This window comes from Strongylocentrotus purpuratus, unplaced genomic scaffold (genome assembly GCF_000002235.5).
Source record: "Strongylocentrotus purpuratus isolate Spur 01 unplaced genomic scaffold, Spur_5.0 spur5_scaffold_11, whole genome shotgun sequence".
NCBI classification, from domain to species: Eukaryota; Metazoa; Echinodermata; class Echinoidea; order Camarodonta; family Strongylocentrotidae; genus Strongylocentrotus; species Strongylocentrotus purpuratus.
In genome coordinates this window covers 3,302,215-3,314,656 of record NW_022145596.1, presented here as the reverse complement: position 1 = coordinate 3,314,656, position 12,442 = coordinate 3,302,215, and the positions used below count along the sequence as shown (strand labels likewise).

Genomic DNA, 12,442 nt, shown 5'->3' with positions numbered 1-12,442 from the left:
TTAGATTATGTTCATTAAGCTTGAATTTAGTTTCAATTTCATATGATTAAGCATTTTCATTTTCCTACAAATTCCGGAATTATATCAGTGTATTTCATTTCCTATCGCTTTCTATCAAGCTCACTCCCCTGCCCCTCCCATCATTTTGACTCTGCTCATTTCTCCTCTCCCTCCCTTCCTTTACTTCTCTCTCTTTCCAAGCCTTTATCTCCCCCAACAAAAAATATGTCTGTATCCTCCATCTATTGCTCTCTCTCTCTCTCTCTCTAACCCCCCCCCCCCCCACCACCACTTCCAAATCCTCACATTCTCTCCTCTATCTCCTTGCATCTTTATGTTCTCTTTATGCCCATATCAAGACAATTTTATCTCTCCCCCCCCCCCCCCAACAAAAAATATATACATCTCCCTCTGTATCCTCCATCTCTTGCTCTCTCTCTATCTCAGCCCCCCCCCCTCCTAAATTCGCTTTCCCCCCTTCCCAATTCTCTTTCTCTTCCTGCATCTTCATGTCTCCTCAAGACGATCCCCCCCCCCCCTGGACAAGAACCCCCAGGACAATTACCCCACCCCCTACCCCGCAAACATTCGAGGACAATATGCCCTCCCCCTACTACTATTAGTCTACCATGATAATAACTTGGTTTTGATAAAAACCGATTTTTAAAAATTAATTTGTAATTGTCTTAAAGTGACTTGGTAACATTGTTGAAGTAGATGAAAAAAATTGCTTAATGTTTGTATAAAATTTTACTTACTATATTCCTTGTACAGTACTAACCGTCTGACATGCAAAAAGTCCTGAAAAATTCTCAAACCACAAAGATATCTATGGTTTTCTTTGAAGGCGTTGATGTATGACACCCTCTAACAGTGATTAACAATAAATTTTCCCAACCGTTTTTCCATGAAAAAAAGACATAAAACAGGCTATAAAAAATCTGTCAACACTTAAATGTCTGGAATGGAATGTAGAGCCATTTTATTACTTTGTGAGATTTCCCTTCATCTAAAATGTAATTAAATTGTAATAATATAGTTGGGAGAATTAAGGAATCGATCAGATCAGTTTTTCCTAATTTGTACCATGAATAATGGTAGCATTGAAGTCACTACCTTAGCACCACTATCTCTCATCTTAACAATGTTACCAAGTCCCTTTAAGGGGTAAACTTCAGGGGGGGGGGGGGCAATTGTCCAGGGGGTAATTGTCCTAGAACCCTATATGCCTAACCACTTCTAACAACATTTTAAAAACAAACAGCATAACAAGAAATAACATTAATGTGTTTTTTAATGCCTGCATGGGTAGAGGGTGAGATATACACATTTTTCTTATATCAGTATCAAATAACCACAATAAATCACATTTATTAAATGTTCTATTTTATTACAATTATCTACATGTAACTCATATTTTATTTAAGTTTTTAGATCATAGCAATGCCAGAAATTAAATTGTTTAACCCATTGCCTGTCAGTAACCATTAGGAGCCAGAGAATTAAGGAGTCTATCGGTTGATATATATGTCCAGTTAATAATTATAATAATAATAATAATAATAGCCTAATAGTCCACTCCAAATTTTATTAAACCGAAACGGAAATTCTTTTTGCCCAATTGATCGTGAGCCCGGCAGCCACTGAGCAGCGCCAGATCGACGTTGCTCTATCCCTCTAACAACTCCCAAATTTTAACGTCTTTTGGTATGACGCAGCCGGGGTTCGAACCCACGACCTCCTGGTTGTGAGGCGGATGCTCTACTGACTGAGCCAACACTCCGGTTAGTGATATATCATGACAAACCCTGAAGATATATACATCCCTGTTCCTTGCCCTATAAATAATCTAAATATTTGTCTGCTCTGTTCAACCTGTCTTTTCTATTTCTCTTTGTCTTACAGACTAAATTAAAACACATGCTGCTAGTTTCAATGATTTTAATATAGTGTTCTCCCAGGTCTTTGTAATTATCCATTAATTTTATTAGCATGCAAGAACCATAGAGAACATTTCATACAAAAACATACAATGACATGATAATTTATTTGCAAAAGTAACTTGTTTAAGTAAGTTTCAGTTAATGTTCCCTATAAATAGATTTCTGGGTGAAAGTTAGAGATAGCAGTGATGCTTCATTTACATACAAGATAAAAACTATCTATTGTACATTTATGGCTCAGAACTATGCATTGAATGTATCACACTAAATTTAGGGTACAACAGCCACTGTGAAAGTTATATTTGTTGGAGCACAGAGCTGAATGACTCCCTTTTTAAAATTGCACATGAATATTTTTCTGGAAGAAAGTACGATTTGTCCTGGCTTTATCCACACAAGTTGAAATGTCAAGAAAAATCTCAAGTATTTCTTTTCAAGTTCATTTGCTCCACATCAACAGGGGTAAAATATTGCCTAAAAATTGGAATGATGGTTGACATCAGCGGGACCTGGTACTGATGGAAGAATATTCACTGTTTCTTTCTTTCCTTTCTTGATGACTTGAAGCTTGAGTTTCGTCTGCTGCAGATCTTGACTTCCACTCATCTTGTTGTCATGGGAACCTGCATCGACAGCGATGTGGAGCTTGCATCCTTGAGAGATGAGGAGCTTCTCTTGGGCAGCAGCAAGCTGGTTGACGATCCTTCTCTCAACCTGAAAGAAATGTGACAAAGTTATAACATGTTGAGAGCCAGATGGTTACTAACCCTATCTTTAAGGATGTTAACATCTTTCTGGCTTTGAGCACAAAATATGGCATTGGAAAGTTATAAACCTAAAATATTACAATAGATTAATAAATATTTTTTCATTTTTTATCTATTTGTTTTCCATTTTATTTTAATTTATTTATTCATCATCATCATCATCATCATCATCATCATCATCATCATCATCATCATCATCATCATCATCATTATTATTATTATTATTATCTATTTTTTTTGGGGGGGGGGGGCACCAGTCAATGATTTCCTTTTCAAATTTTGTCAAATTCCCCAGGATCTGTGTCTAGGTTTGTAATAGCTTGTAATTCAGTGGTGAAAAAAGATGCCAATATTTAACAATAAGAATATGGCAGCACGTTCATGTCAAATTTACAGAAAGGGCTTTAGGAACGTAACTATTTAGTTAAATGAGCAATTCTTTGTGTGATCACGTTTACAGATGAATTTGCACATATTTTTTTCTAGTGTGTTTTCAGTAATCTTCTTAAATTTGTTTTCACTCTCTTCTGTAAAACTGACCTCATGTTTGATAGACCTTGCTCCATAGTGGACATCATATCCATCAGCAAGAACTTCAAGAACTTCAACATCCCATGTCAACTCCATCTCATGTCTGTCTTTGGCCTAAGCAAGATAAAAATGCTCATAAATCTTACAAAACATTGATTAACCTCATTCAGCATCATCAAAAGCTTAAGAAACTTGTCCTTATACATTTCCATAATTGAGAGGAATTCCTTTCTTAATCACATATTGCAATGAGTGATCAAAACAACTACGAATACAAAAAGTTATTAGAAGCCAGCTGAATTATAGACAGCATTTTAAATCAAAGTGTAGTCAAGTGGTTTACGCACCTGCCTGGGGATGCCAAGGTCTTGGGTTCAAACCCTGACAAGGCACCAATGTCCACTAGCAAGACATTAATCTACACTTGCCAGTCTCGAGCTAGATGAAATAAGTGGGTACCTGGTAGGATTATTTCTTGAAATGCACTGTGCAGTAATACAGGTTTACAGAGCCAAAGCAAGGGAACAAAGAGAATTCATATCATAATATGATATGATGATGACGATGATGATGATTCACAGCATTAACATGGTGCCATGTTTCTGTTTAAAAAAAACATTCACATGCACAGGTACCTCCAATGAAGTCAGTATTTTCACTTATGCCAAAATCAAGTAAGTTTTAAGGCATGATTTGAAGTGATATGTACTCTACAAGAACAAAATATCTATATTTTATTATGAATTCATAACTTCAACAAATAAAAGAAATATCTCAGAGCAAACCTACCCTCGTTGCCCAGAAGTTGAGCTCTTTGGAGACCAGTCTGATAAGCTCGGCGCGAGAGAATGGTAGAAAATAGACCATCTCGTTGATCCTGCCTAGGAACTCGTCTCTTCTGAAGTGCCTCTTGAGGATCGGCTGGACGACATCTTCCTTGAACCTCTTGGAGATCGTCACCTGCTCTGTCATTTCAGCTGCTTCTGTTGAATGAAACCACTGTATATTAGCAAATGTATCGGTGTGGTGTTTCATTGTATGAGTTTCTTATGAGATGACAAGCAAGTAACATATCATCAGATAATCACTAAAGACGTACTTTGTGCATTGTCTGATACTCTGATTCCAATTCTAAAAAGCAGGCCACTTGAAATCTAAATGTACCTGAAGTTAATATCTAGCTCTTTCATTCAAAGAAATATTTTCTTACATTCTGTCAGAGGGTTGGAGATAATAAAAAAACAGTCAAGCATGTAGTTTTTCCATTCATAGTCATGTGTTTATGTCTTAAAGAGATAGTTGAGTTATGTTTACAGACCGCAAATACCTTCAAAGTGCATGGTTATTGCTGTATTCTTATCTATGACATTTCTAGTACCCTTTTAGAACCTAAAATTGCTATGAAGGTAATTTTAGACCCCAAAATGTGTGAAATTTAGCCAATACGAGCTCCAATTCAGCTCCACTTTAAAAAAACATGGTGACCGTTAATTAATTATTTAATTAAAAATAACAATACATGGGCCGACTGGTTGTGCGTAATATAAGCAACACGAAAATTTCAACAAAAAAGCCAACATCGGCATTGGCTGAAATACGACGTAAAAAGCATTATTTCGTTTTTTTCAACGGTTTTTTCAAATTTTTCAAAATATCTAATATTTGTGGTGGTACACAAGTATTAGAAATCATTATATTTCAGCCGTCTCTGAACCGATTTTGATCAAACAAAGATGATTTTGTCATTTAAATATTATGTTCTTTCAAATTTGACACTCAGTTTTTCATTATCTCACAAAAAATTATTTTGTGTGGCGCCCTCTGCAACAGAACTCAACTATCCGTTTAAAGATGAACCACACAAACAGCAGGATATTGGAAGAAAGGCAGGAAAAGAAACAGAGAGAAAGAGCCACACAAAAAAGCAAATAGAGAGAGAGAGAATAAGAGATAAATCAAAAAATGTTTATGAGTCCAAACACACAGCGATTATATGTTAGAATTTCACAAGGCAATTAATGTTTCTGTATCAATAATATAAATACAATGTAATTGCTCGTGCCTTTCTAATAATCAGGGGTGATAGTGAGCACTAAATTTTTTTCCCCCTCAACCAACCCCTCCCTGAGTTAAAAAAAAAGAAGAGGATTTGGGGAAAAAAATGGCATCTAACAACATTCCCCGCCTTTTGAGTAAGAAAATTGGGGGAAAAAAGGGAAAATTAAGGAAAAATCAGGAAAATAAGGGGAAAATCAGGGAAATCGTGGTAAAATCGGAAAGAAAAAAAAATCTGGAAGAAAAAAAAATCAGGAAACCTCATTTAAATTGGGTAAGTATCAGGCCTGAATAATGTGAGCATAACAAATTTCCATAAATTTTTAATGTACATTGGACCAATAAATGAATAAATGCATGAACAAATGAATAACATGATGGTTTACCACTCTCTACTTGTGCAGTCTGTCTCTGTTTCATCATAGCCTTGGCTTCTCTTCTTAGCTGCAATGCATGACTGGCAATCTCATCACTAGCAATGTTGGATGTCATCACAAAGATGGCATCTTTGCATTCTATTGTCTTGCCTTTCCCGTCTGTCAGTCTCCCCTGGTGAGGAGAATGAACGATATAACCAAATTCTATCGTAATTAATAAGAACTAGATTTACACTAGAGATATCCTCCTACAGGTCCTATAAAGGTCATACAGTTTGAGGTCAATTGGCGATTACAAATGCAAATCACAAAAGATATCAGGTTGGAAATGGCTTGATAATTTGAAATGTAAGAATGTATGCTTAGAGGTTTACTGAGTGATGAAATCAGCATCTAGTCCACAACTTCCTACAAATCTTACTGTGCTATTAAGTGAACTTTCAAATGTCACATTTAGGGTGAACTTTTTTTCTTCACATGTTCTGATAGGGCATAAAATATCTTTACTTGGAACATGCTACACAGTGCATGTTCTATTTCTGTATCTCATTCTTAACATAAACAAGCAGTTTGCAAAGAGATTTCCTGGGCATGATTTACAACCCAACTGGCAGAGAAGAAAAATCACTTGACCTTTAACACCCGATGGAGCCCTAAGGTCCTTTGGCAAGGCATTAATCTTCATTTGCCACTCCATACCCAGGAGAGAAATGGGGACTTGGTAGGATGACAAAATCCTTTTTGTCAGTAATTGCCATATGCCCTCATGGTGACCATATGGTAGAAATATTCCCAAGGGAGTGGAGATGGTGCACAATGTGCTTGAGTGAATCCTATGACTGGGGTAATAATATCTGTAAAGGCTTAGAGGCGGTATTTTATAAGGGCTATATAAATCTAGATTATTATTATGATTACCTCATCAAAGAGTTGTAGCATGATGGTGAGTACATCAGGGTGTGCTTTGTCCACTTCATCAAACAGCACCACAGCATTGGGATTCTGCTTGAGCTTCTTAGTGAGCTGACCCCCCTGGTCATGACCCACGTACCCCGGTGGTGCCCCAATAAACTTGGCCACTTCGTGTTTCTCCTGGTACTCGGACATGTCCATCCTAATGAAGCCATTCTTGACATCCTTGTGCATGTACCGTGCTATTTGCTTGGCAAGTTCCGTCTTGCCTGTCATGCAAAGGTGAGCAGCAAGCAACAATTGGTTAAGGGTTCATACAATTCAAATCATTTCTATATATAATACTTTTCATTGTCATTTTTATTTACCTTGATTTACCTTGATGTTGGGCTTCAAGTATAATTACTTATATGCCCCTCTGCAGCAGGATTAATGTCTGTATGTACTGGTGATTGCGCCTACGTTGGAGCTTCGGACAATGCAATAGCAAGGAAACATTTCTTTAGGGTTGTACATGTCATATTTAGCTCTCCATGCTTTATGTTGTTTTTAAATAGAGCCCTGTTGTAGACCAGCCTATTTTAATGTTTTAACAATGTTTCGTAATGATTATGTAGCTGAACATGATACTCTGTATAAAGATGCGAAATAAATAAAATAAATAAATAAGTATAACATTGTCATCTTTCAATGCATTTACAGTAATATACTTTCCTTTTCAGGAACAGTTTCTTTTTGTGATATACATGTAAGTGCCAGTCTTTTCCCGACTTAGAATGACTCTTTACAGTTTGAGAGAAAGTAGACACCATAATTATGACCATATCTCTCTTCTCTCCTAAATGCATGTGTATTTCTAAAATGTTGTTTTGTACAAATATTGTAACTGAAACAGTGTAAGAAATGCAATTTATTACCATTTCATTTGAAAAAATTTGGGGGAAGAAACAGAGAGAGCATCAAATATTGAGGTTCAAAACTTCAAATCATTAAAATATGCATCACTAGAATATTGTTTAAAGAAATGTGGTCAGATTAAACTAACTGCCACGCCCCCTTCCTCCTCTCTATCCATTCTCCTTCATACTCACCTATTCCTGATGAGCCCAAGAAGAGAAAGACTAGAGGGTGATCTTCATCCATCCAACCATTTTCTTTCCTCCTAACAGCTATGAAAGATAAAAACGGGCCATCAATCTTACATACATGCACCTGTAGTTGCATGACATTCTTGTAGTACCTCAACAATTTACTTAATAATAATACAAAACATTTTGTAGTGCCTTTTAACACAGCGGATATAAAGCGCTTTAATACTTTCCTCTTAAACATTCTAATAATCATTTGTTTAAAGAACAGTGTTTGAACCATCATCCAAACTTACAGAAATGATGTCCCCCTAAAAGTCTCTCTTTATTCATGATAATACAAATCCTTCAAACATTGTATAATACTTTTTTGATGGACCACACTAAAGATGCATGATATTAAATAATTCAAATTTTACCACCTGAGAAATCTATGAAATAGATCTTTCCTCAAAATTACTTTTGTTCAATAGTACATTTTTAATTAATTCTATGGCATGGTAAACGATGAATGCTGGTCAATTAGTTTAATGTATATGATCGATATTTCATGAGCAGCTTCTCAAATTGTTTGGAGAAACAGTATAGTTTTATTTATCTTTTGATCACAGTTGCGTTATCCTTTCTTTTTTCTGAGAACCATTCATGAATGGTTCTGGCAATATGAAATTTAAAATGACAATAATCTTTAGACAGTATTTGCATGTTAAAGAACCTTGTTACCTGCAGCAACGGTTGCTATGGCACCATCCTGTCCAATGATAAACTCTGTAAGTCTCTGCTCTAATGGAAAGCGACGTCTCTCCTCTGCTGCTCTCTTTGCTTGTAATGCTGAAAACTGACAATATGAAATATAACAATACGAAATATAATATAGGAAACACTGAAGTCAGAAGAGGGCAGAGGATAGAACAAAGACTTATATTGCAGATATTCCAGCATTTATTTAAAATAATGAATTAATATCTTACATAATCAGATCAGCTATCGAGAGGGTGTGGACCATCAACGCATGAGGCATAGATTTAAAAAAAAAAAAAATTGAGTTTACACTATACTATTGTTTCCTAGCAGATCCAAAATTGATACAGGGATGTGCATTCATCTGTACATAAAAAGGCACCACTCTACTCAAAGAAAAAAATATTGCTCTATGTTAGGCAATATCTCATCTCATGGGAGCTAAAAGTCTTTATAACCCAGGGATCACTTCTTTGACCTACTGTACTGACCTTCTTGCTGTTTTCTTCAAGTAGCTGCTTTATGGCTTGACCTTTGGCATACTGCATAGGAGTATGACCATTCTCATTGGTTATCATTGGATCAGCACCTAAACAAATCCATAGGTAATTAGAAATGGTGTGAAAAGTGGGATCCAACATTATGAAAGGTATTCTATAATGGAAACTCTGTGAAGGACTCAATTTCTCTTAAATGTAGACAGCCAAATGTATCTGTGAAATAATGATGTCTTTATCTATTTATCTCCCTCCTCTGTCTCTTTTCTATCCCCTCTCTCCCTCTCATGCTCTCTATTCCCACCTTCTAATATCAACATAAAATAAACATTACCATACCTGCTTCAAGTAGAATCCTGACGATATTGATGTCATTTGAGAGGACGGCATAATGGAGAGCTGTACAGCCACGGAATGAGGCTCTGTTGTTCAGTCTGTCACTGAAGTCATCCTCCCTATCATATAAAACTAGAACAAGAGAAATAAAATAAGGCTTAGTTATCAGGTCAGAGTAGAGTTTTAAATATTCCAATGATAAGACATGAAGTGGACAAAAGCAGGCATATTCAAAATCTTTAATATCTGCTGAGTAAGTGAAATCATCTTCAATTATATAGAAAAAGCAGAAAGGGATTGCATAAAGTATCATCTCGTATACTATACACTGCAGATGAAATTTCATTGCTTCGTAATCACATTTCATAATATGCGTCGACTACATTTATTATTCAAATCATAGCTAATTCTGAATAAGCTCCTTGAATTGCATCTTAACCTTGTAATGAGTTGAGGCTTTTCTCCTGCGCTGTCTGCCACACACTGCTAAACTCATCTCCGATGTTTGGGTCTCCTCCTGCCTTGAGTAATGCTCTCAGAGCCCTGAAATTAGGCAGGATGGAAAGAAAATGTTGAAGAGAATATCTGGAATGGATTCTGAGAAATCCATCTAAGCATACAGATGTGAATTAGACTGTCCAAAGTACAATCTTGTATCATTCAGAGTTGACTCAGTTAAACTGAAACAAAATTAATTCCCCTGATCTAATATCAAAGTGGTAATTTTAGGGGCTCAAGATTTCTTTAAAATAAACAAATTGAAGATAAACTGATTGTAAAAGATTAACTTCTTCATCTCACAGCTTACATCAAATTGTTATGTGGTTTATGTAGGCCTGTTAATTTTGCTTCACTCCTCAGATAAAGGATGACAAGAAGGCCCTGCTAAAATAAAAATAAAACATCACTGCCCTCATTTTCAATCTCTATTATGATTTCTATGTATACACCTTAGGGCTGGGGTGGTGTGAAAAACTTCTCTGACTTTGTTAATCTTACTTTTCATGTCTGTTGATAGTTGCTACATGCAAGGCTGTCCATCCCAGCTGATGTCTGGCATTCACATTGAACCCTGACCTCAGTAACCTACTCATGAAAGAAAGGAGGGGGAGAGAGAGAGGGGGAGGGGGAGGGAGATTGAGAGAGAAAGAGAGAGAGGGGAAGTGTGATTGAGAGAAAAAGAAAAAGAGAGGGAGAGAGGGAAACAGAAAGAGAGACAGAAAGAGAGAGAGGGGGAGAGAGAGAGAGAGAGAGAGAGAGAGAGAGAGAGAGAGAGAGTGAGAGGGTGGGAAAGAGAAGGCAGGAACAGGGAGATATTGGGCATGTAAAAGTTTCAACTTTAACAAACAATATGAAAATATCAGCATTACTCAAAGTCACAACTGGAGCACAGTTCCAACATAGAACTAGAACAACATACTTAAGACATTGTTGACATATACAATTTTGGAAATATTAACATTAATCATATTGAGTACAAGGAATCATCTCTCTTACAATCACATTATCCTTTCATTACGTTTTAGATTAACAAAACATAGGGTCATACATGTTGAGAGAACAATGAAGCACTGTAATTTTACTGAACAAACTACCTTGATAACCTCAAGGCTCAAACACACATTCATTGTAACATTGTAGAGAGTCAGATATGCATACTGTTATTTCTGCTTACCTGGATATTTCATCTACATCATCCTTTCTAGATGCAAGGAACCATGTTGCCTTCACTGTATTAAGAAGAAATTACATTTCTTGAAATGAGATGTGCACTCCTTATGTACTAGTCTATGTGCTTTCAGATATCTATTGTACCGGTACATTTCAACCCTGCAGAGTGGTACTTATACTACTTGAATAAAAGTGTGATTTAATGTTCTTTCCTAACTTAACATGTGTTTGCAGAAATCTGGTATTCAGTTTTTCCTTGTCAATATTGTGATTAACATTGTTCTTGATCTTGTTAAATAAATAAGTATTAATTTGCTATAATTTAAGCTACAACTTAGCCGAGATAATCACAAAAATTTGAATTATTTATGACCTTCCCTCCATTATTTCTATTAGTGATTTTATTAATTGATTATTGAGTTCAGTCTTTTATTTAAAAAAAAAAAAATGAAGATTAAGAAATCTAGTACACTGAAAGCTATGGATATATATTCTATTTTCTAGTCTAACTAAGAGTTGAAACTTTGAAATACTGTGCAACTTTCTCATTTTCTACCATCACATTGAATACTTCTTTAATTTACCCTACCACCAGCCTGGGGCTGGGAGTCAAGTCTGGGATGGTGGGACCATGGCCTGGGCCTGCACTTGGGGACTAGGTTACATATGTAATAATAATATGTATAACTCAACTGTTCATAATTTCCTGCATGTTTTATTGAAACACAACTAATGACTTGATATTAGATGCGACTGTGAGAAAGGACTTCCCCTTAAATTTAAATGTATGTTAAGGCCGATTCCAAGGCCAAGCATGAAGCATTACAGAATTACATTATTTTTCATTTCCTGGATTTCCAGAAAGATCTACAAGTACAACAAATGCATGACCTTTCTTTCACAACGTATTGGTGTTGGATTTCCTGTGATCAACCATTCATTGAATGTATAGTTTGTTACAGAGTGACATAGAAAGTCGTTTTGGGTCATCAGTGAAAAAGCTTAAACTAAAAATAAAAGTGTAGAATCTAGTCTAGACTCTATACAAAATGATATATGAGCACCCGTAAGCTCACCAGCTTCGACAGACTCAGCACACGCCGCTACCGCCCCGAGGGCAATTGCTGCAGTGGCCCCTATTCCCGCAGTTCTGATACGCCATGTGGAATACAAACGATATAACTTCCTACTTTCAATGTAATACCTCACATTAATACAATTCTTAAGTGAAGATATTCTCCTAGAATTAATTATTTGTGAAAATTCACTCTTTTCGCAACTGATTCTCCGTAAACATGAAAGAAACAGACGCAATTTCATCACATTCGTGGAGACCATGGAGGCTGCCATCTTGAAATGTCGAGTTGTTACACCACTGATTAGATTATAAGAAATATTTATTCCAGATAAAACAAACAGCTTTACAATTAAAAAAATAACAAATTAATAAACAAACTTTAATTATAGATACTTAAAGAATAACTTAATAATTTATCATAAAATTTGAACTCGAAAAATAATTCC

At 35.9% G+C, this 12,442-nt stretch overlaps 1 protein-coding gene across 2 annotated transcripts; it reads right to left on the bottom strand.

The window, feature by feature from the left end:
• Positions 1 to 1,713: 1,713 nt before the first annotated feature.
• Positions 1,714 to 12,275, bottom strand: LOC581286 (caseinolytic peptidase B protein homolog). 2 transcript variants are annotated; one of them, XM_011683634.2, is made up of 13 exons: positions 11,995 to 12,275; positions 10,923 to 10,977; positions 10,247 to 10,333; positions 9,687 to 9,790; positions 9,251 to 9,379; positions 8,906 to 9,003; positions 8,397 to 8,511; positions 7,677 to 7,754; positions 6,592 to 6,854; positions 5,683 to 5,845; positions 4,031 to 4,224; positions 3,251 to 3,355; positions 1,714 to 2,657 (listed from the first exon to the last, which is right to left on the bottom strand). In XM_011683634.2, exons 1-13 carry the CDS (start codon positions 12,266 to 12,268, stop codon positions 2,418 to 2,420), a joined length of 1,905 nt encoding a protein of 634 aa, XP_011681936.2. In that variant the 5' UTR covers positions 12,269 to 12,275; the 3' UTR covers positions 1,714 to 2,417. The 2 variants fall into 2 exon arrangements, with proteins under 2 accessions (XP_011681936.2, XP_030836247.1); XM_030980387.1 differs by lacking the exon at positions 3,251 to 3,355.
• Positions 12,276 to 12,442: the final 167 nt, after the last annotated feature.

Coding starts and splice junctions, on each gene's coding strand:
- LOC581286 (XM_011683634.2), bottom strand. CDS start 12,268: ATGGCAGCCTCCATGGTCTCCACGAATGTGATGAAATTGCGTCTGTTT. Junction 10,978..11,994: donor TGCTGAGTCTGTCGAAGCTG/GTGAGCTTACGG, acceptor TTCTTAATACAG/TGAAGGCAACATGGTTCCTT. Junction 2,658..3,250: donor CAAGGTCTATCAAACATGAG/GTCAGTTTTACA, acceptor CATTTCTTTCAG/GTTGAGAGAAGGATCGTCAA.